The 24,362-nt window shown below is 44.9% G+C and overlaps 1 protein-coding gene across 3 annotated transcripts in view; it reads left to right on the top strand.

Annotated features, from left to right (window-relative positions):
- ATP9A (ATPase phospholipid transporting 9A (putative)) overlaps nucleotides 1-24,362 on the top strand; it is a 174,864-nt gene that overhangs the window by 47,879 nt on the left and 102,623 nt on the right. For all 3 annotated transcript variants that reach the window (XR_008496086.2, XM_054467116.2, XM_054467117.1), the window contains exons 4-5: nucleotides 8,612-8,720; nucleotides 24,270-24,328. Coding sequence is in view for 2 of the 3 variants with exons in the window: in XM_054467116.2 (XP_054323091.2) it covers nucleotides 8,612-8,720; nucleotides 24,270-24,328 (168 nt within the window). In the remaining variant the exon portion in view is untranslated. The remainder of the gene's footprint in view (nucleotides 1-8,611; nucleotides 8,721-24,269; nucleotides 24,329-24,362) is intronic.

Here is a 24,362-nt window from a genome sequence, read left to right as displayed (position 1 = left end):
TGGGACTACAGGCGCCTGCCACCATGCCTGGCTAATTTTTTTTTATTTTTAGTAGAGACGGGGTTTCACCTGTGTTAGCCAGGATGGTCTCGATCTCCTGACCTCGTGATCCACCCACCTTGGCCTCCCAAAGTGCTGGGATTACAGGCATGAGCCACCGCGCCTGGCCCAAAAATTGTTTTTTCTAATTCTGTGAAGAATGATGCTCTTGGCTAATTTTAAAGTTTTATGTAGAGACGGGATCTCATTATGTGGCACAGACTCATCTCCAACTCCTGGGCTCAGGAATCCACCTACCTTGGCCTTCCAAGGTGCTAGGATTACAGATATGAGCCGAGACGCCCAACTTATTAAATTTTTTTGACTAAGAGAAGGTTGTAAACATAAAAAAGATTTAGGCTCTCCTTAAAGAAACAAAAACAATAAACCTTTTTTGCTGTGGGCAGCAGGTGAGGGATGATAAAGATTTGGTGTAGAGGTGCTTGTGGAGCAGAGGAAGCCAGATGCTCAGGGACCAGGGAGTGGGTGTGCATACGCCGTACGTGCCACATTATCAGACAAGTGACGCCAACAGCTCTTGCCCTGAGAAGAGGAAGGGAGGTCATTTCTTCCACACAAGCAATCCAGGTGCTTCTGGAATGACGAGAATAGTTCTTTTCTGCTCTGAGTCATTTTGGGGTGAAGTAGCATCCTAAGAGCTAGAGAGGCCCTTCATCCAAGCATCCCTCCCCCTCTGATAACAGACATTCCTGCCTGTGTCAGGTGGCATGCTTAACCAAGTGCCAGGTGGTGCCTGCGCCTTTAAGCACTGATATTGTGATCATCAGGAAACGGTTTTTGTTTTTGTTTTTTTGTGAGACAGAGTCTCGCTCTGTCCCCTAGATTGGAGTGCAATGGCGCGATATCGGCTCACTGTAGCCGTCACCTCCTGGGTTCAAGCGATTCTCATGCCTCAGCCCCCTGAGTAACTGGGAGTACAGGCACCCACTACCACGTCCGGCTAATTTTTGTATTTTTAGTAGAGATGAGGTTTCACCATGGTGGCCACGCTGCTCTCGAAATCCTGACCTCAAGTGATCCGCCCACCTTGACCTCCCAAAGTGCTGGGATGACAGGTGTGAGCCACTGCGCTAGGCCTAGGAAACTGTTGGCTTTACCTTATAAACTGAGATGCCCTAGAGCTGGGCTGATGCAGTAAAGCTGTGGGGGAATGAGAAGCTCCTGTCGGCTACTCTGCCCAGTCAGGTACAAACAGGGACCAGGAGTTGCCAGACCCAAGAGTTACAAACTCTATAGTTTTATGTGAAATACTCCAACTTCATTTTAGTTTTTTAGTTCCATAACTGTTTACTATATACTTACATAAAAATCAAACCATGTTACTTTAACAAAGTTAGTCTACAGTGTATATAAAATATCATTTATCATATTGCCTTTTATTGGTTATCTTTTTAAAGTGTAGTTGTTTGAAAGGTAGTACATTCACATGACTCAAGAAATATACAAATGTTCCTTTTGAAGAATCTACTTCCATCCAGTTTTGCCTCCCAAATACTTTCACTTCTTGTCCTTCCCTCCAGAGTTGCTTTATGAACAAAGTACAATGAATAAAAATTCTTACAACTTTCTTTTTATTGATTGACTCATTGAGAGTCTCACTCACTGTCACCCAGGCTGGAGTGCAGTGGCATGATCTGGGCTAACCACAACCTCTGCCTCTCGGGTTGAAGTGATTTTCCTCTGCCTCAGTCTCCTGACTAACTGGGATTACGGGCGTGTGCCATCACGCCCAGTTAATTTTTGTATTTTTAGTAGAGACGAGGGTTTCACCATTTTTGGCCAGGCTGGTCTCGAACTCCTGACCTTAAGTGATCCTCTCACCTTGGCCTCCCAAAGTATTGGGATTATAGGCGTGAGCCACTGTGCCCAGCCCGTTTCTTCTTCTTATTTTTTTTTTGAGACAGAGTCTTGATCTATTGCCAGGCTGGAGTGCAGTGGTGTGATCTTGGCTCACTGCAACCTCTGCCTCCCGGGTTCAAGCCATTCTCCTGCCTCAGCCTCCCAAGTAGTTGGGACTACAGGTGCGTGCCACCACGCCCAGCTAATTTTTGTATTTTTAGTAGAGACGGGATTTCACCATGTTGGCCAGGATGGTCTCGATCTCTTGACCTCTTGATCCGCCCATCTCGGCCTCCCAAAGTGCTGGGATTACAGGTGTGAGCCGCTGCGCCTGGCCCATGTTTCTTCTTTTTAGGAAAAAAATAAGATACACATAGTTTTTAATCATTTCTTTAAATTTTTAGTATATTTTTCTCTTGATTTTTAAACATCAACAACTCATTAATAAAAATTTAAAGCAGTATGTGAATTGGACCCATCCCTTTTCCTCGTGGTCTGTATGTTCAGGCTGTCCCTTGTCCTCTCTGCTCTTGTTGAAGGTGAGGGACTTTCATATTACCTCACCCCTGTGCTTCTGGGCGCAGGAGGCCCCTCCCTGGCCCCCAGCAAGGAATGCTCCAGACCCCATCTCTCAAGCCACATCTCTCTCTCTCTTTTTTTTTGAGACAGAGTCTCACTCTGTCGCCCAGGCTGGAGTGCAGTGGTGCAATCTCAGCTCACTGTAACCTCTGCCTCCTGGGTTCAGGTGAGTCTCCTGCCTCAGCCTCCTGAGTAGCTGGGATTACAGGTGTGCGCCACCAAGCCTGGCTAATTTTTGTATTTTTAGTAGAGATGGGGTTTCATCATGTTGGTCAGGCTGGTCTCGAACTCCTGACCTCGTGATCCACCTGCCTCGGCCTCCCAAAGTGCTGGGATTACAGGCATGAGCTACTGCGCCCAGCCTCTCTCTTTTTTTTTTTTTTTTTGAGATGGAGTCTTGCTCTGTTGCCCAGGCTGGAATGCAGTGGCGCGATCTTGGCTCACTGCAACCTCCACTTCCCAGGCTCAAGTGATTCTCCTGCCTCCACCTCCCGAGTAGCTGGGATTACAGATGTGCGCCAGCACACCTGGCTAACTTTTGTAGTTTTAGGGACGGGGTTTCCCCATGTTGGCCAGGCTGGTCTCGAACTCCTGGCCTCATGTGATCTGCCCACCTTGGCCTCCCAAAGGTTGGGATTATAGGTGTGAGCGCTCGACTCAAGCCACATCTATTGAATTATCTTAAAAGCCAGATCCTGCCATTGTCTCTGCCCCCCACCCCTCCAAAGCTGCTCCTGTTCACTGTTCTTTTTTCAAATAGAAAAGATCGCACGATATTGGAGAAATATTTAAAGTACCAAAACAAACAAACAAAAAAACCCCACACATACATAGGGTGATGAAAATCACCTGTGTAGCTACTACCCTAAAATATCCCATTTATGATTCTGGTGTGTTTCCTTCCAGTGCCTTCTTACTTATGCATGTATTTTATGTACACTATAACACACCTTACATTAAACCATATATATTCTGCAGATGCATGTTTTATAGATTTGGGATCCCAAGGTGTCCTCGAAGGCAGCCATGTGTCTCTCCGTCTCCCTGCCTTTTATATCTCAAGCGTGATGTGCAATCTGGTCTCTGCCGCCTCCCCTTATCCATTGCCCCGGCTGCAGTGAATTCCACATGTGAGCAGCTCCTAGGGGTACAGACATGAGCAGCCCTGCAGCCTCATTTACACTATAATTGGCATGCATGTTGTGAGGAGACCTTAGCCATGTTTGGCATACATTTTTTCCTTTTCTTTCTTTCTTTCTTTCTTTTTTTTTGAGACGGAGTCTCGCTCTGTCACCCAGGCTGGAGTGCAATGGCGTGATCTCGGCTCACTGCAGCCTCCACCTCCCAGATTCAAGTGATTCTCCTGCCTCAGCCCCCCAAGTAGCTGAAATTACAGGCATGCGCCACCATGCCCGGCTAAGTTTTGTATTTTTAGTGGATACGGGGTTTCACCATGTTGGCCAGGCTGGTCTCGAACTCCTGACCTTGTGATCTGCCTGCCCTGGCCTCCCAAAGTGCTGGGATTACGGGAATGAGCCACCACACCCGGCAATTATGATTTTTTAAAAATTTATTTCCACTGAGGCCTTCTCTGCCCCTACCCCCACCTCTGGTGTCTCCTGACTGGCCTGTTTTCCCTTTGACTGTAGCTTAGGATAGAAGCCAGGCAGGTTAATAGCTTGTTTCTAGGTTTTGGCGCCTCTAGCAGTCGGTCTCCACGTTGTGGGCCCTTTTTAGTCAGCTTTTCCTGTGATGGCTGAGTTGGGGGATATTTGTCTTGTATTTTTCCTCTCTTTCCAAGAACTACAGAAAAAAGGGTTTGGGGTGAAAAACAAATTAGCATCTACTTCTAGGTGACCATCGCTGATTTCCTTAATAGATTTTTATGCAGAGAGTCAATTTTCAGTTCTTGGCTAGAAGACATTTTGAAATGTCTTCTAACCACTCTGAAAGTTGCCTCATTTCAAACCCAGCTCTTAAGTGCAGCAGTTCTGAATGGGGGCTGTGGAGCCAAGTGGTTTGGGTTTAGCTCTTTTTTTTTTTTTTTTTTTTTTGAGACAGAGTCTTGCTCTGTCACCCAGGCTGGAGTGCAGTGGTGAGATCTCAGCTCACTGTAACTTCTGCCTTTCAGGTTCAAGCGATTCTCCTGCCTCAGCCTCCCGAGGAGCTGGGATTACAGGTGCCCACCACACCCAGCTAATTTTTGTATTTTTAATAGGGATGGGGGTTTCACCATGTTGGCTAGGCTGATCTCGAACTCCTGACCTCAGGTCATCCGCCCACCTCAGCCTCCCGAAGTGCTGGGATTACAGGTGTGAGCCACGACGGCTGACCGGGTTTAGCTCTTAATTGCACTCTGAGAAGTCATGTAATTTGAACCAAGGCTACTTTTCTGAGCCGCAGTTTTGTCATCTGTAAAAAGGAATGATCCTTTCTACTGCCTTGGTTTGTTGGGAGGTTTAAATGAATTACTGCAAGTAAAAATGCTTTATGTGGCTGTATAGAATTCTCAGGAAACATTCTGATTTTAATTTTTAAATTCTGCCACTAATGATATGTTTTTCATTGTTCAGATTAAGTTTTAATTTTTTTCCCCCGAGACAGAGTCTCATTCTGTCGCCCAGGCTGGAGTGTAGTGGCTCGATCTCTGCTCACTGCAACAACCTCTGCCTGTTGGGCTCAGACAATCCTCCTGCCTCAGCCTCCTTGAGTAGCTGGGACCATAGCACGAGCCACCATGCCCGGCTATTTTTATTTTATTTTTTTCAGTTTCAGGTTTCTATTTTCTTTTGTAGAAACCGGCTAATTCTTTTTTGTAGTTTTGTAAAGATGGGGTCTCCCTATGTTGCCCAGGCTGGTCTTGAACTCCTGGGCTCAAGTGATCTTCCCACCTCAGCCTCCCCAAATGCTGGGATTATAGGTGTGAGCCACCACACCCAGCCATGTTTTAGCTTTTAATAATTTTTTTCTTGGTACTAATATATTAGGGGAGAAGTAACTCAGGAGAGCAGAAATAATCTATAACATTATATGATGACCAAATAAATGTAGGGTATTTTTGTTATTGAGATATAATCTATATACCATAAAATACACAGATCTTCAGTTTTCAATTCATTGAGTTTTGACATTTGTCAGCCTCCACATAAATACCACCTCAATCAAGATATGGAACATTTCCATCACCCCAGGAAGTTCCCCAGTGCCTGTTCCTATCACCCCACCCGCCCCCACCACCCCAGGCAACTGCTTTTCTGATTTCTATCTCCCATAGATTAGCTTTGCTTTAGTGAATTTATTTTTGAGGTACAACTTGACAAAAGAGGCTTGCACTTTCAGAGTTGCTTGTCTGAGTTGTCACTGCCTATGATTCTTCACCAGCTCCGACAGCTGCCTCCTTCAACGGCCCCCCCTTCCCCCGCCCATTAAAGCTTCTTTCTAAATATCTGTGAATGGATATTAAGGACCTCCTAAACTGGATGGTTCATTTGCATCTCATTGTAAAGCAATTTCACCAGCCTGGCCAACATGGTGAAACCCTGTCTCTAGTAAAAATACTAAGGCATGGCATGGCCCCTAGGATTAATGAGAACTGTGTGTGTATATGTGGTGGGAGACGTGATAATTTAGGAGGTGGTATTTATTGGCAGCAGGGAGGTTAGTGAGCGGCTCCTGTCTTTGTGTGAGCACACACTTTCCATGAACATCAATGGGATTTAGCCAGGCCCACGCAGAGAGAAATAGAAACTGGAACATTCGAAAAAACAAACAACAACAACAACTTGGGTTTTGGCACAGAACAACAAAATAGCAGCCCTGCACACCGGGTCCGTGCTCCTCGCAGAACAGGTTTTCTCTCACTCCCTATGTGGTCTGGTTATGCTTTGATTCTGAAATGTACCAGTTTCTTTTGGCTGCAGTGTGTACTTTACATCTCATTGGAAACAGGAGTAATCCTTTGATTGTAAAGATGTATGGGCGTTGGGAGGAGTTTCACAAAGCAGTACATCTCTGGATAGATTTACATAAGAGATTTAAAGTCCTTTGAATCGAAGTTAATATATTTCACAGGGTAAACTATGAAAGTGAAATTCTCCAAGAACCACAACTGCTAACCCTTGGGTGGTTATGCTGACCGTATTTAAAAAATAACTGTCCTGGCAAGCTTTAAAAGGGGATGGGGGAGGAATGACAAGGAAAATGAATGACTGATTTTGGCTTTATTGATTACAAGAGGAAAAATATCTAGATTGGAAGTAGATTCGGCTATGGGTGACTCCCTCCACCCAACCAGAGTTTATGAGTTGGGGTTCCCAACTCAGAGGAAGGTTGGGGAAGTTTTAAGTTTTTATTAGTTTCTACTTATGCAATTAATACTTTCATAGAGTTTCCTTATAAAAACTTAAAACAGCTGGGCGCGGTGGCCCATGCCTGTAATCTCAGCATTTTGGGAGGCTGAGGTGGGTAAATTGCGTGAGCTCAGGAGTTCAAGACCAGCCTGGGCAAGATGGCAAAAACCCATCTCTGCTGGGCGTGGTGGCTCACACCTGTAATCCCAGCACTTTGGGAGGCCGAGGCGGGTGGATCACCTGAGGTCAGGAGTTCAAGACCAGCCTGGCCAACATGGTGAAACCCTGTCTCTAGTAAAAATACAGAAATTAGCTGGGCATGGTTGTGGGTACCTGTAATAGCAGCTACTGGGGAGGCTGAAGCAAGAGAATCGCTTGAGCCCAGGAGGCGGAGGTTGCAGTGAGCCGAGATGGCGCCACTGCACTCCGTCCTGGGCAACAGAGTGAGACTCTGTAACAATGACAACAACAACAACAACAAACCATCTCTACCAAAAATACAAAAATTAGCCAGGCGTGGTGGCGCACACACCTGTGGTCCCAGCTACTCCGGAGGCTGAGGCAGGAGGATCTCTTGAGCCCAGGAGGTGGAGATTGCAGTGAGCCAAGGTCATGCTACTGCACTCCTGCCTGGGTGACAGAGCGAGACCCTATCTCAAAACAAAAAAAAAAAACCTGTAATCCTAGCACTTTGGGAGGCCGAGGTGGGCGGATCACAAGGTCAAGAGATCGAGACCATCCTGGCCAATATGATGAAACCCCCTCTCTACTAAAAAGACAAAAATTAGCTGGGCATGGTGGTGTGTGCCTGTAGTCCCAGCTACTCGAGAGGCTGAGGCAGGAGAATCACTTGAACCCGGGAGGTGGAGGATGCAGTGAGCCAAGATCGAGCCACTGCACTCCACCCTGGCGACAGAGTGAGACTCCAACAAACAAACAAAACAAAAAACTGAAGACATTACAGATAGGCTGAAGCTCCTTTCAGTCCCTCCCTATCCTGATTCTAGTGTCCTTCCCGGCGGAGAAATCTAACCTGTAGTTAAGGAAATTGGAAAACATTTAATTGTATAGAATCTTTGTTGCTATTTATATGAATGGAGTTCCAGTGTATGTCCTGAAAGATTGATTTTTTCCACTTGGCTCTGTGAATGCAATGGATGTATCTTATTCTGTTTAACTGTTGCCTGGTGGTCCCTCTTACTGGCTCCATCCACCTAAATTTCTCTAGATACAGTGGCAGTAAAGATTAAGATTTCCTACATTTCATTTCCCATTTATCACTTAGTAGCTTTATGTCTTTGGGCAAGTTTACTCAGCCGCTGTGTGCCTCAGTTTCCTCATCTGCATGGGGATCTCAGTTATAGGAGCATATCTCAGGGTTGTTGTGAGGATGAGGTGCACTTCCAATAGTGCCCAGCACATGGTGGGTGAGAGACAGTGTTAGCAGTCACCATCGCTTGCTTGTGGAGGGACAGTTTGAGTGTTCCTGTGTGTGTCACCCTCACCCTGAGGTGGTGAATATGGACGTCCTTGTGCGTCTGTGGCAGCGAGTGTTTCTCTAGGATAGTGTTTCTTCAGGTTGTGTTCGGGAGTGCGTGTTCCCTAAGACAGATTCAGAGAGGGGGGCTTGCAGCGGCGTGTGCATTTGGAATAACTCACAGGTCCTGCCTCCCTGCCCTCTCAAGTGGCCTCTCGCCTTTTCTGCCCCTGGCACCAGGAGGGGACGGTTGGCTGCAGCAGGGCTCACTGCCTGTAGCAAGACTCACTGTCGTCTCTCTCTGCAGGGCTTCGTGCTGGCCGTCACTGTCATCCGTGAGGCGGTGGAGGAGATCCGATGCTACGTGCGGGACAAGGAAGTCAACTCCCAGGTCTACAGCCGGCTCACAGCACGAGGTCAGCCTTCTGGCTCCTGGGCCACAGGGTTGCAGCTCAATCACGGGCCGCTGACAGTCAGGGGAGAAGAGTTCAAGGCCCGGGCCGCGGGTGTGGGAATGCCACGTGGCCGAACAGTCGCTTGGTTACTCCAGCACCAGGGAGGCCTCCATCTGCCCTGGATGACAGGTTGACGGGGTCCCACCAGGCCCTGGTGGCATCCACAGGCCTCTTGGTGTTGGTCTTGTCAAATAACTTATGTGTCATCAACCTGGAATTACATTTTGTGTGCTGGCATCCCGGCTGGCTAATCCCTTTCCCTTTCTGCTGCCCGGCCGAAGCGGGGAGGAGGGCGCCCCTGCTGTTCGCATGGGAGGCTGCAAACCGTTTTCAAAGATACTCTTTCGGCAGTGATTAAACTGTTGCTACTTTAGTTTTTAGAAAGGCAACCGATTTAGGTAAATAACTGCATCCATGAAGATTTCTTTGAAGGCATTTTATGAATTCTGGAAATTGAGGCCTGCAGAGCATGGAGTCTGATCCAAAAATAAATGACCAGTTGTGTATGTCAGAGTTGTATGTTTTGGGCTCAAAAACAAAAAATTGAAATTTTGGCCCAGTACAGTGGCTCACGCCTGTAATCCCAGCACTTTGGGAGGCCGAGGCGGGTGGATCACAAGGTCTGGAGATCGAGACCATCCTGGCTAACATGGTGAAACCCTGTCTCTACTAAAAATACAAAAAAAATTAGCCGGGCGTGGTGGTGGGCGCCTGTAGTCCCAGCTACTCGGGAGGCTGAGGCAGGAGAATGGCGTGAACCTGGGAGGCAGAGGTTGCAGTGAGCCGAGACCGCGCCACTGCACTCCAGCCTGGGCGACAGAGCGAGATTCCATCTCAAAAAAAAAAAAAAAAAAAAGACCAGCCTGGCCAACATGGTGGAAACCCTGTCTCTACTACAAATACAAAAATTAGCCGGCCATGGTTGCATACATCTGTAATCCCAGCTACTCTGGAGGCTGAGGTAGGAGACTCACTTGAACCTGGGAGGCGGAGGCTGCAGTGAGCCAAGATCACGCCATTGCACTCCAGCCTCGGTGACAAGAGGGAAACTCCATCTCAAAAAGAAAAAAAAAATGAAATTGAAATTTTAATAACATTTCCCAGGGATATGAAAATCCTTTAATCACTGACACCCCCCTTGCAAGATATGTGCATTTTAAATGCTAGAATTTAAAAACCCACTCAAACACACGGTGGAAAAGCCACAAAACAACCCAGCCAGTGTTGACGTCTGTGTCTGACTACAATTGATTTACTGTAAGGTTGCGTTCAGAAATGAGAGAATGTTACCTAAAGTTTGCTAATCTGGCCAAGGAAAGTCTATTCGATTGTCCCCTAAGATGACTGATCCCATTCAGGGATTAATGCTGTTTAAAGAGGTGGAGGGGAATAAAGGCTATGCTTTGCCTTCAGGAAATTGAGAATTTGGAAAGAGATAAGATGGTTAGATGCCAAGGGACTTAGCACCTGAGCCAAGGTCTGAACTGCTGTTTAAGTGCTTTATGCTTCCAAGGAAGCAGTCCATCCACCGTTCCTTCGGGGTTTTCAGTAGAGTTTTCCTTTTGGGAAAAATGTCAGAGGTGTATGTTTTGGGCTAAAAAAAAAAATGCAGATTTTAATTATATTCCCAAGGGCATGAAAATACTTTGTTTTAGTGTATTTGAATACATTGTCATGGTTGGTGGTCTTAAAAATATGCACGTCTCTGGGAGAAGGGGGACTTTAGAGTTGGTAAAGAAATGCTTTATTCATGCTAAACTACTGTATTTAGGACGTGTTGCTACCAGAAGAAAAAGAATCAGTGTAATCTTTGCAGAGGCAGGTGGCTTGGGCTTTCCGCGTGAGTAGTCAGAAGACCCTTCTGGAGGGCTTTTTTTGTGTGTGGTTCGTGTATATTAAATCCTCCCTTAATAACATATTCTTACTATAACATTTAAAACGCTTGGCAACCAACAAAAGCCCCATCGGAGAGAGTGCGGTGGATCTCTTTAGAGCTCAAGAGAAGAGGCCTTCGGATTCCATTCATTCATCCATCCGGGCTTCGACCCTCCTTTGGTTCTTTTCATATTGCAATTGCTTTTCCTGTGAATGATTTTTCTGCCCTCCACTGCACACCCCTTCCCAGCTCTTGCTTTAACTTCACTCAGCTCTTGAAAAGGTCCTAAGGAGAATTGGCAGATGGCTCTAGCATTAAAAACTTGTCTTCCTTTGTGGGTCTCCCTTTGTGGCCCCTGGTGTCCATTGTCATGCCAATGCCACTGTAGGGAAAACAGAGCACAGTTCTGAATATTAACCCAGACCCTAGTGCTGCAGTTTGTTGTGAAAGCCCAAGAAAACACTGAAGAAACTGTCAGCTTGGAAAGTGATCGAGGCGAGTTTAGTTATTTGATATGCTTTGGGGGGACGGCCAGGGTAGCAAACCTAAACTGGGAGATTGCAGGGAAGAGGGAGAAAAAGAAGCCTTTTTTGACTTTCCTGTCGAATTCCTTCATAACATTTCCTTGAGCAAAACTTCACCATCTTCACTTAGTAAGTTCCAAAGCAAAATGAAATAAGTACGTATGAGTATATTCATGATGGACTGTTTTCTATCACATGAAGTCTTTTTTTTTTTTTTTTTTTTTTTTTTTTAAGACGGAGTTTCGCTCTTGTTGCCCAAGCTGGAGTGCAATTTCGCGATCTCAGCTCACTGCAACCTCCACCTCCCGGGTTTAAGCGATTCTCCTGCCTCAGCCTCCTGAGTAGCTGGGATTACAGGTGCCCGCCACCACGCCCAGCTAATTTTTTTGTATTTTTAGTAGAGATGGGGTTTCACCATGTTGGCCAGGCTGGTCTTGAACTCCTGACCTCAGGTGATCCAGCTGCCTCAGCGTCCCAGAGTACTGGGATTACAGGTGTGAGCCACTGCGCCCGGCCTCACATGAGGTCTTAAAATGTTCTTTTCAACAGTATTTTGTGGGGTGAAAATGGCCAGGAGTCAGAATGCCTTGATCCCTAGATTTATAGGCCATGGTGTTTATCTACCTGCTACATCCTTTTATGATGAATAATAATAGCAGTACTTTTGTATTATTATAGTTACATTTTAAAATTTGTTTTTGCAATAATTCCTAACAAGCAAAAAATTTGCAAGAATTGTATGGAGAATTCCAATATGCCCTTAACCCAGATTCATGAATTGTGACATTTCACCACAGTTGTTTATTTATTTAGAGACAGGATCTCACTGTGTCACCCGGGTTGGAGTGCAGTGGTGGGATCTGGACTCACTGCAACCTCCGCCTTCCAGGCTCAAGCAGTCTTCTCACTTCAGCCTCCGAGTAGTTGGGACTACAGGTGCACACCACCACGCCCTGCTAAATTTCTATTTTTTATTTGTAGAGATGGGGTTGCCATGTTGCCCAGGCTGCACAGTTGCTTTTTTTCTTCCCCACCGAACCCCCTCGTGCAGGCTGGAATGCAATGGCGCGATCTCGGCTCACTGCAACCTCTGCTTCCCGGTTGAAGCAATTCTCCTGCCTGAGCCTCCCGAGTAGCTGGGATTACAGGTGTGCACCACCATGCCCTGCTAATTTTTGTATTTGTAGTAGAGACGGGGTTTTACCATGTTAGCCAGGCTGGTCTTGAACTCCTGACCTCAGGCAGTCCGCCTACCTCAGCCTCCCAAAGTGTTGGGATTACAGATGTGAGCCACTGCACCTGTTATCTGGGGTCATTTGAGACAAGTTGCAGACATTCCCTTTTGTGCCTAAATACTTAAGTGCTTAATTCCTTAAAGGACGTTTCTCTTATATAACACAGTTATGTACAATTACCAAAATCAAATATTGAGCATCAATATATTGCTATTAATCTAATTTACAATCCTTTTTAAAATTTTGCCATTTGTCCATAAAATGTCCTTTGATAGCATTTTTTTCTTAGTTCAGGTACAGACCAGGTTTGTCGGTTATATTTAGTTGTCCTCTCTCCTTGGTCTCCTCTAGCCTAGCAGAGCTCCTTGGTTTTCTTTGTCTTTCATGATCTTGACATTTCGAAGAGGACAGGCCAGTTTCAAGGCAGTTACTTTGTGTCCTGTCCCTCCATTTGTATTTGTTGGATGTGGCCTCAAAACTAGATTTATTTATTTATTTATTTGTTTATTTATTGAGACGGAGTTTTGCTCTGTCGCCCAGGCTAGAGTGCAGTAGCGTGATCTCAGCTCACTGCAACCTCCACCTCCTGGATTCAAGCAGTTCTCTCCCTGCCTCGGCCACTCAAGTAGCTGGGATTACGGGTGTGCGCCACCATGCCCGGCTAATTTTTGTATTTTTAATAGAGACAAGGTTTTGCCATATTGGCCAGGCTGGTCTCGAGCTCCTAGACTCAAGTGACCCGCCCACCTCGGCCTTCCAAAGGTCTGGGATTACAGGTGTGAGCCACCACGCCTGGCCAGTAATTTTAAACAGCTGAATTAAAATCCTCATTCATAGGAACTCATTATTGGGAGGAAAAATGGATGACAGGTTTTTTTTTTTATTGTTGTTGCTTTGTTTTAGTTTTCAACATTTTAGATAATCTTATTTCAATCAAGGTATATCTTTTTTTTTTAAATCTTAGAGATGGGGTTTCGCCATGTTGCCCAGGCTGGTTTCGAACTTCCGAGCTCAAGTGATGGCACCCGCCTCACCCTCCCAAAGTGCTGGGATTACAGGTGTGAGCCACTGTGCCCAGCCAAGGTGTATCTCGAACAACATCAATTGGATTAATTTTTGATACAACTGCCATGGCTTAATAAAATGTATTTGAAGTACTTTGATAATCAAATTAGCTATCTACATGGAAATGACCTTTTAGTCATTATTTTAGGAAATATTTGGTTGGGCACAGTGGCTCATGCCTGTAATGCCAGCACTTTGGGAGGCTGAGGTAGGAGGATTGCTTGAGGCCAGGAGTTGAACACTGCAGTGAGCCATGATCACATCACCGTACTCTAGACTGGGGGACAGAGCCAGACTCCATCTGTAAAATACACGACACACACACACACACACACACACACACACACACACACACACACACACACACACACACACACACACACACACACACACACGACATCACACACACACACACACACACACACACACACACACACACACACACACACACACACACACACACACACACGACATCATCATGTACCAAGTCTATGCTAGGTTTCTGCATCACAGAGATGAACGTGAGAGCCTGGGGTCCCAGGAAGTTATAATCCAGTGAGGTATTCAGGCCTGTAGACAGATAATTACAAAAAGTGGTATGAGTGTGGTGATCCTCATAAGGAATGTCCCCTTTCTGGCCACTGCATTCTCGGTTCTGAGCATCGTTCCCAGGATTTGAAAGTAGTGGCTCCAAACTTGCTGTGCCAGGGTTCAGGAGTCCTGCTTCCACCTGGGTAGATCCTTTAAGTTCTCAGTAAATAAATCTACATCAGGGAAAATAATAGCACCTACCTTAGAGGGTTGCTGTAAGTGAAGCTCTTGCATGGGAAGAGCTCAGCACTGTGCCTTGGGACTTGGCATGGTGGAGAGAGGCCAGTGTGGATGGTATTGAAGCAGGCATTTCTTAAGTGTCAGTGGGTGGATTAATGGAGGTATGAGCCAGGGGTGATGGGAGCCCATCAGAGAGAATCTGGTGATGTCTTTCCAGAACATCTTGAGTCTTAGAGGAGGGAAGAGAGCAGGACTGGCTACATGATTTGTGGGACCCAATGCAAATGAACATGTGGGACCCTTATTCAGAAATTATTAAGAATCTCAAGATGGCAACAGCAGGGCATTAGACCAAGTACGGGACCCTCCTGAACATGGAACTCAGGCCAGGACCCAGATGGCATGCCCTGGTAAAGAGTTCTCCAAAAAGAGCATCAAGTCGAATGCAAAGCTGCAGCCTGTGACAGCTGGGGTGGCAGGCTACAGAACCCCAGGTTCCAATACCAGCTTGCTGTTCCCAATTAGGCTAAGTTTCCTGAGCCTCTCCAGAAAAGACCACACAGGCCAGTGAGAACCTGAGGCTATGGTTGATTCTGTGTTTCAGGAATTCATATACAGTACAGGCATGCTACAGGAAAAAGGTGGTACTGAGCTGTCTGAAAAACTGCTGTTCAAATTAAGAAGCAGGAGAAAAAATGAAGAAAGGCTACCTGCCATCAGCTAGCCAGGTGCTAGATAAGGTTTAGTCTGTAGTTTCTTTTTGTTCTTTATTTTTGAAATGGGATTTCACTCTGTCACCCAGGCTGGAGTACAGTGGCACAGTCACAGTTCACTGCAGTCTCTACTGTCCAGGCTTAAGTGATTCTCCCACCTCAGCCTCCCAAGTAACTGGGACCATAGTTGCATGTCACTATACCTGGCTAACTTTTTAATTCTTTGTAGAGATGAAGTTGCCCAGGCTGGTCTCGAACTCCTGGGCTCAAGTGATCCTCCTGCCTTGGCTTCCCAAAGTGTTGGGATTGCAGGCATGAGCCAACGTGCCCAGCCTAGTCTGTAGTCTTCTAGATAGCCCTGTAAAGGTAGCTTTTATGGGTGTGGATGTAGGGAAGGAAAAAATTTCTTTCTCTCACTCATTGGTAGGTTCATGGCTGAGGCCCCTATAACAAAAGAGAGGAAAAGCATCCTGTCTGGGATGATGAGCTAGCAAAGGGCAGAGCTGGGATGTGAACCCAGGCTTGTTTGCATGTAAAACCTTAGCCTTTAAGTCAAGGTACCTACTATGTGCCAGGAGCTGAGCTCAGCACTTTTGCATATAATATCTCAACAATTGCTACAGTGTTCAGCCTTAATACATATGCTACAGAGGTGCTTTTAAGATTTGAGTCATTTTAAAACACATCTCTGAGTCCAAAGAAACCTATCAGTCTAGCCTCCTCATTGTCAGATGGACAAACTGTTGACAGCCACATGGGGTAGTGCTTTTGGATAAACAAGCATCCCTTTCCTCCTACTTAAAAATTCACATTTAAACATCAGAGACTTAAGAGCAGTTCTTAGACCTTTATGAGTTTTTATGGTTTTAATTATAGAGCTGTCTTCCTAAATTAATAGGATTCAGTGGCACTGGAAATAAAGCCAGAAAAGAGAAGATCTTGGAGATGTGGCAGACCCAGCAAAACTTAGTTTTGTTACTCAAGAGAATTGGGTTGGATTGGAAAATAATAATTAGTGAAGGAATTATTTCTCTTTATATTTGCCTTCCCCAAACCAAAAGTTTAATGGGGGTGGGGGGTTGCCTCGATTATCACAGGTGGTGAGGGAAATGGGATTTGCATTTTCACAAGATGAATTCCATGGGTGTTCATACCAGGAATGCTTTCCCAGACTAACTTCTGATCAACGGCTAAATGAAGCAAGCGGACAATTAGCCTTGAAAGAAGTGCAAACAGAGGCATAATTAACACAATTGCTGATGCTTCTTTCCTGCTGGGGACATCTGGGCAGGCTGACTGTAAGTCATAAGCCCAAAGGTCTATGCTCTTTTGCATATCTTCAGCTTTCTCCTACATATGTGGTATAAAAAATTGACCTGATTATCTTTCCTTTTCCACTTCTTTCTAGATAGTTGAGCGATGCTCTCTGCTTACTCTTTCTCATTTACAGAATCACCTGTAACCTCAAGGATCTCTTGAGTAACAAGAGACAACAATTTTTTCAGTGTAGCACAAAACCCATGTTGTACCATTATCTAGGATTGCAATTAATGTGACTTAAATTTCAAGACCTAAGAATGCACCTTTTTCTTTTTTGGAGTTGTATGTCATTGTGGTTAATCAGAAGGTATAATAATGTAGGGAAGGTGCATTCATTAATGGAGAATTGTTTAGCTAATAATTAACTATATTGAAACTTTATATTCCTAAACACAAGTACTACTTATGTTTCAAAGTATAAACTCTGTCCAGACATGGAGAACACTAAGATATGCATTATGTTTTTTTTTAAAGAAGAGAATGGTATTGATAGACTTTTCAATGTTACTGCAGCAAAACTGCTGCAAAGATCCTTCACTAAGGACCTCAAAGACAATTCAGTGAGCAAAGAATTCCCTTCCCAAATTTCCCTTGTCTAAGATTCAGAGCATCAGCAGGTACGAGTGAGTCTTATTTATAATAGATTTTGCTGAATACTTTTTCATACTGCCTGGTACAGATATAAAGTTGTTGTTTTGTTTTTTTTTTTTTGTTTTTTTTTTTTGTTTTTTTGAGATGGAGTTTCGCTTTTGTTGCCCAGGCTAGAGTGCAATGGCGCGATCTCGGCTCACCACAACCTCTGCCTTCTGGGTTCAAGCGATTCTCCTGCCTCAGCCTCCCGAAATAGCTGGGATTACAGGCATGCGCCACCATGCCCAGCTAATTTTGTATTTTTAGTAGAGACGGTGTTTCTCCATGTCAGTCAGGCTGGTCTTGAACTCCTGACCACAGGTGATCTGCCTGCCTCAGCCTCCCAAAGTGCTGGGATTACAGGCCTGAGCCACTGCGCCCGGCCCAGATATAAAGTTATTTAAGATCCACAAAGTTCAGATTTTCCTTTCAAAGTACTCAATTTCATTTTAGTACAAGTCATTGGTGAACTGATCTATTGTTTAATTAAAAAAACAAAAAACAAAAAACACCAAAAACTCAAACTTGCAAGTTGCACTGTTATTCCCAAAAGGTATTTATTTCCCCCTCTAAGGGTGTTCATCTGCTTCATCATTTCTGGGCACCATAAACTGGCAAGACCATTTATATATTTATTTTAAAAGCCACTGTTGGGTATAAACTTGTTACATTTAAACTGCAGCCTTTTTTTTTTTTTTTTTTTTTTTTTAAGTTTCCACTATTTAAACAAAAGCCCCAGGAAGTGGTAGTGATTATTTATAATAATCCTTTCAACTCTTTGCCTGTTTTCAAATAAGTCTTTTCTTTGGCTTTGGGGAATGCAGACAACTCTATTTGAATATGAAAATTTCAACTTTAAACCTCTGAACTCTGCTGGGTCTGCAGAGGCGTTTTAATGTCAACCCCAGGAAATGTACACATGAAGCAGAATTTACAACTCATCACTGTCACAGTTAGAGTGTGAGTTAAAGAGTAATACATTAACCAGGGTTAGTGCATGGAGACTGTTGTTAGAGATCTACAAAAGCAATCAATGTCCTGCATGAACAATGAAAAATACAAGTTATAGTTGGAGGTGTTCAGGGTCAAAAAATAGGCCCACACATACTACTGCCCTGGAATTTATTAAAAAATTTTTTTTGGTAGGATATTCTGCAGTTTGACTGAATTGTCATTTGCTTGCTTCGACTCAAGGGAAACATCTGGTTTCTCCCTGCAATGTAGACAAACTGCTCTTATTCTGAAGCTGTCATCCATGAAAGGCATGGTTTGGGCTCAATAGGTTTGCTTATGAAAGGCTTGGGGGTCCATCGCTACAGAAATAAACAGCTCTAATAATTGGAAGTTTGTTCCCTGTTATAAACTCTGATTGAGAGACGACTTGGGTGAAGTGGCGAAAGCTGAAAGGGATAGATTTATTAGAAGACTTTTAATGATTTAGGATGTGGCAGGCAGAGAATTTTCCACTTAACTTTTGCAAAAATCTCTTACCTTTTGTAGAATTTCTGCAAATGCGTTTAAAAATCTTAGAGCCTCGATATTGGAGATGCGGTGTTACAGGAAAAGTTCAGAGTTCTGTGACCTCGGTTCTTAGGACAGGGCCAGGTTTTCCTGTGCACTTTATAAAGAAGATATTATTGGGTGTTTTTACTTCACTTCTGGACCAGCTACATAATTTGTGGGACCCAATGAAAAATGAAAATTGCGGTGGGAGGTGGGGTTGTTCAAAAAGTATTAAGATCAGGTGGTTAGATCTTGAGTTTAAAAAAACACAAAACTGACCAAGAATTTTAAGACATTAACAGTGAAGCATCACCCAAGCTGGGAGCTCTGTGTATTGGTCCTTTTTCCACCTTAGGAGTCTCTGGGGAAGATGAGACCAAAACAAAACAACAACAACAAAACCAAGGAGCGCTTGGGAAGTGTGCCTGCCGGAGGCCTGTTGGGGGGGCATTTTCTTTCCTGTCAGATCAACTGTAGGGAGAGTTCCTGCCCTTTTTTGAGATTGGTAATAATTGCTATCAATGTGCTATTTTTTCTTTCTCCTGTTACTTTCTTAGGAAGACAGGAACCTTTCTGTCAGGTTGCTTCTCCGTATCTCGTTCTTCCCCTTTTTTGCAACAATGTTCGTAAAAGACTCAGAACAGTGGTTGCTGTGAAGTTAGAAATCATGTGTTTTGAGCCCTTTCCACACCCTTACCAATTTTTTCATTCTGGGAGTCAGTTCTGACCACGGAATGCCCAGTGATTCCTCACTTCTAACTTTGGTCTCTCTTTTCTCTCCCTCTTTCTCCCTACCAACTTGAGAGCTCCTTAGAGAGGGACATTTTAGTCAAATACTGACAGCCAAGCCTAGGGCCTGGCTGGTGGAAAACTCCCAGTAAATATGGGAATGTAAATAACAGTATCTGCTTTTTTATCTCTTTTCTTGCTGCTTTTTCTCCTTTTCATTCTGGTTTTATTTGTATTTTCTCTCATTACATGCACACACACGCACACACCATGAAGCATGAAGTCCCAAACTATGTATCTATAGATATTTAATTTTTTTTTTTTTTTTGAGACGGAGTCTCGCACTGTTGCCCGGGGTGTGGCATGGTCTTTGCTCACTGCAACCTCCGCCTTTGCAGGTTCAAGCGATTCTCCTGCCTCAGCCTCCTAAGTAGCTGGGATTACAGGCGCCTGCCACCACGCCCGGCTAATTTTGTATATTTTTAGTGGAGACGAGGTTTCACTATGTTGGCCAGGCTGATATCGAACGCCTGACCTCGTGATCCACCCGCCTCGGCCTCCCAAAGTGCTGGGATTACAGGCGTGAGCCACCACGCCTGGCCTAATTTAACTTTTTTTAAAAATAGAGACAGGGTTTTGCCATGCTGCCCAGGCTGGTCTCAAACTCCTGGGCTCAAGCAATCCACCCGCCTCGGCCTCCCAAAGTGCTAGGATTGGGAGCCACTGTGCCCAGCCAAACTACATGTTTTTGATCACCAAAAGAAAAGGCAACATGGGGAAAGAAGTCCAAATTGACAGCACTCTGCAGTGGCTCAACAGAAGGGGAGAGTCTGGGAATCTGTGTTTGTTCAAGCTGCAGATCCAAGGCTCATCCCCCCAAAACACTGCAATGCTAATGAATGGCCGTGGCTAAAAATCCCAAGTGACCTCATGATGGTGTGGCTCCTGCTTCCTCCCTTAGAGGTGGAGCAAGAGCCCTGTTGGCTGACAGACAGTTGGGTACAGTAGGTGTGTTTGCATGAAGGATTGGCCTGCTGGGGTTACTCAGAAACTGCTCTGCAAACACAGAGGATTAAAGAGGTTTTTGTTGAGGCAGAACAGATGGACAGAGAGAGGCAGAGTTCAAATGAATGGATCATAAATCAGGACTCACTTGCAGAAGGGAAAAATCTGGGTCTGGTCACTTAAAAATTTGAGCTAATTTTAATTATTATTTTTTTCTTAGGAAAGCAACCTTATGCTTAATGGAAAAACAATTCATGTGAAAAATTTGGAAAATATATGTGCCAGAGAAAGCCCTGCTGATCCTTTTAGTAGAATCTCCCTGATTTTGTCCTCTGTTCTGCTGACGTACACATATGTACATAGGCGATTATTATTTAATAAGAATGAAAACATATGCTCTTCTATGAGTTAGATTTTAAGAGGGAAACTGTAACTAGAGCTTGAAGATCTGAACCCAGGTGTGATCATTTGGGCCAGGCCAGCAGCATAAATTTTAGTAATAAAACCAAAGACAATGTGTAAATTTATGTTTGGAAAAGTTGGGGCAAGCTCAGGTGAAGGAAAAGTTCATTGGCGCTGAGGGCCACGTTGAATTTGCGGTCTGCCTTCAAGTAATACCTTCCTGAGCTCCCAGAAAAACGACACGTCTGTGTCTATTTTTCCTTTTGTCCCCTCGTGGAGCAAGAAGAGTGGTTCAGGCCATGAAATCGTTCTGCCAGTTAGACCCTCTCTTTACCCATTTCTCTCTTTCTTTCGCTCCCTCTCTGTTTTCTTTTTTTTTGAGACGAAGTTTCGCTCTTGTTGCCCAGGTTGGAGTGCAATGGTGCGAACTGGGCTCACTGCAACCTCTGCCTCCCGGGTTCAAGCGATTCTCCTGCTTCAGCCTCCCGAGTAGCTGGGATTACAGGCATGTGCCACCACATCCGGCTAATTTTGTATTTTTAGTAGAGACGGAGTTTCTCCATGTTGGTGAGGCTGGTCTCAAACTCCTGACCTCAGGTGATCCGCCCGCCTCGGCCTCCCAAAGTGCTGGGATTACAGGTGTGAGCCACCACGCCCGGCGCTCTCTCTCTCTGTCTCTTTTTTTGAGGCAGGGTCTTGTTCTTTTGCCCAGGCTGCAGTACAGTGGCACAATCTTGGCTCACAGCAGCCTTGGTCGCCTGGGCTCAAGCATTCCTCCCACCTCAGTCTCCCGAGTAGCTGGGACTACAGGTGCACATCACCACACCTGGCTAATTTTTTGTGTTTGTTGTAGAGACAGGGTCTTGCCATGTTGCCTAGGCTGGTCTTGAACTAATAGGCTCAAGTGGTCCACCTGTCTCAGCCTCCCAAAGTGCTGAGATTACAGGTGTGAGTCACTGCGTCCGGCCTCTTTACCCATTTCTAATCATCTAATTGGATGTTCTCCAGTCTCTCTGTAAATGTATTGACCAAAGCCCAAGACGTAATGAAAGGAGGCCAGTGGATCTCTCTCTAGCAGGCCAGGGCTCCGGTGATTGGATTGAGTTTAGCATCATATTTTATGAAAATGAGGTACCATTAGATGCTAGATGCTCACTTAGTAGGGTGAAATACTCACACTAGGAGAGTCCAGAAGTCTTACCAGCAATCGAGGGTTAGTTCAGCTCGCCATTGTTAGTTGGGTGCTTTCTAGAAGTCAGTAGTGTTGGCCAGGCGCGGTGGCTCATGCCTGTAATCCCTGCACTTTGGGAGGCTGAGGCGGGTGGATCACGAGGTCAGGAGTTCGAGAACAGCCTGGCCAATATGGTGAAACCCCGTCTCTACTAAAACTACAAAAATTAGCCAGTCGTGGTGGTGGGCGCCTGTAGTCCCAGCTACTCTGGAGGCTGAGGCAGAAGAATTGCTTGAATCCAGGAGGTGGAGGTTGCAGTGAGCCGAGATCATGCCACTGCACTCCAGCCTGGGTGACAGAGCGAGACTCTGTCTAAAAAAGAAAAAAAAAAGAAGTCAGTAGTGTTTATATCAGACCTTCTGATGCCAGTTCTACTTATTGTTTAATGACAAGATTTAACGACATACAAAAATTACAACATTTTTTAAATGTTAAAATTAAAAACAAACCTTATGGAACTGATTAAAGAGAGTTGTTTCAATAGGAAGACATTGGAATGCTCTGAAAAATCTCAATAGTAGTGAAATACTTAAAAAATAAATGATATTAAATTATATTAAAATGTAAAATATGTGAGACACTAAAAATCTAGAGTTGTGCACTTATATTATTTCATGTCTTTAAGTCTTTAAGTTTTTTTTTTTTTTTTTTTTTTTTGAGATGGAGTTTTGCTTGTGTCGCCCAGGCTAGAGTGTAAGGGTGAGATCTTGGCTCACTGCAACCTTCACCTCCCGGGTTCAAGCGATTCTCCTGCCTCAGTAGCTGAGATTACATGTCCCTGCCACCATGCCTGGCTAAGTTTTGTATTTTTAGTAGAGACAGGATTTTACCATGTTGGCCAGGCTGGTCTTGAACTCCTGACCTCAGGTGATCTACCTGCCTCGGCCTCCCAAAGTGCTGGGATTACAGACGTGAGCCACCGTGGTGCCCGGCCTATAATTACTTTTTATCTCTCTCTTAGCTGAACATTTGTAAATTACATGGGCTTGTTACAAGATAGCAGCATCATAAAGATTTTGTGGTGTTACTCCCGTATGTGAATTTCACCTATCACCAGAATAAATTCTCTCTTCCTCTCTGGGCTCACTCATGGTGTGGGGCCACCTGGCCCCAACTGGCCCCTTCCACTTTCATCTCTCGCTGTTCCCTGCTTTCCTGATGCTTCACGTCTTGCTGAAGGAGTTCTAGCCTTTGGCCGTGTGCATGCTGTTAGCTTATTCACCTGTCCCACTTTCTCACATCTCAGGGTGCCTTTCGTCTGTTACTGGTAAACACAGCATCCTTCGTCTGTCTAATTCTGGCCTCAGCTCTCCGACAGAGAGTTTGTTGACAGCCACCCCTCTGATTCTCCAACCCCTTTCATCCATTATTTGTTTATTGCTTCCTCCCCTCCACTGGAATTGAGTTTCATGTATCCCCAGCCCTTAGAACGCCTGGCATACAGCAGGTGTTCAGTAAATGCTGTCTGGCTGTTGAGACAGGGTCTCACTGTTGCCCAGGCCGGAGTGACATGATCACGGCTCACTGCAGCCTCTATCTCCTGGGCACAAGCGATCCTCCCACACATCAGCCTCTCGAATAGCCAGGACTACAGGCATGTGCCACCACACCCAGCTAATTTTTATATTTTTGGTAGAGACAGGGTTTTGACATGTGGCCAGGCTGGTTTGGAACTCCTGGGCTCAAGCCATCTGCCTGCTTCGGCCTTCCAAAGTCCTGGGACTACAGATGTGAGCCACTGTGCCTGGCCCAGTCATATGTTTTGGGTTGAATGGAACTCACTGCTTTTATATTCTGTGCTCTGGAGTCAGATGCAGGTGTGAATCCCAGCACTGGCTTGTTCTAACTCTGAGACTTTGGGGGAAGGTGGGACATCCTGAGTCTCCTTTCCTTGTCTGAAAGGTGGAGATGGAATTACCTTCTTCTGAGGGCTATTGTGAAGCTTAAATGAAACCATCAAAATCTGTACAGTGCTGAGCACAGAATTAGCATTTTATGTTAGCTTTTACTGTTTAAACATCCAGCAAAAATTATATAGTCTCATCATAATCCTATAAATCAAAGCATATAGCACTTATAAATTAAAAAGTAAATCAGTCATTTGGAATTAGTTAGCTTCTTTCTTTTTGGTGGTGTTGAAAATTAAGACTTTTTCCCCCCAGTACTTTGCATCTAAGTCACTGTTAAGTGTTGTTGAAAATTAAGACTTTTTTCCCCCAGTACTTTCCATCTAAGTCACTCTGAAGGCAAATAAATGATCTTTCATGAAGGGCTCAAGTTATTCCAGTGCCCTGTGAAGTGGGCATTTATTTCTGCAACGGCCTCTGCAGCGGTTGAGCCCTTTCCTGGAGAGGCAGGAAATAACGGTGCTGGAGTCACTGGCAGCCGTGTGTGGGAGCATGTACTTCTGGGTGTATTGTGTGTTTGCAGGCTGGGCACTCTGTAAAGACATGTTGAATTGAAATGAATTAAGATGGTGATGTATCTTGAACCTCTTGCTTTGCAGGCACAGTGAAGGTGAAGAGTTCTAACATACAAGTTGGAGACCTTATCATCGTTGAAAAGGTGAGCAGAATCTAGAAGCTTGTGTGTGAATACC

Source organism: Pongo pygmaeus, chromosome 21, assembly GCF_028885625.2.
Source record: "Pongo pygmaeus isolate AG05252 chromosome 21, NHGRI_mPonPyg2-v2.0_pri, whole genome shotgun sequence".
In the NCBI taxonomy this organism is placed as follows: domain Eukaryota; kingdom Metazoa; phylum Chordata; class Mammalia; order Primates; family Hominidae; genus Pongo; species Pongo pygmaeus.
Note: the sequence above shows the minus strand (reverse complement) of the source record. Positions and strands in the feature narration are given on the sequence as shown.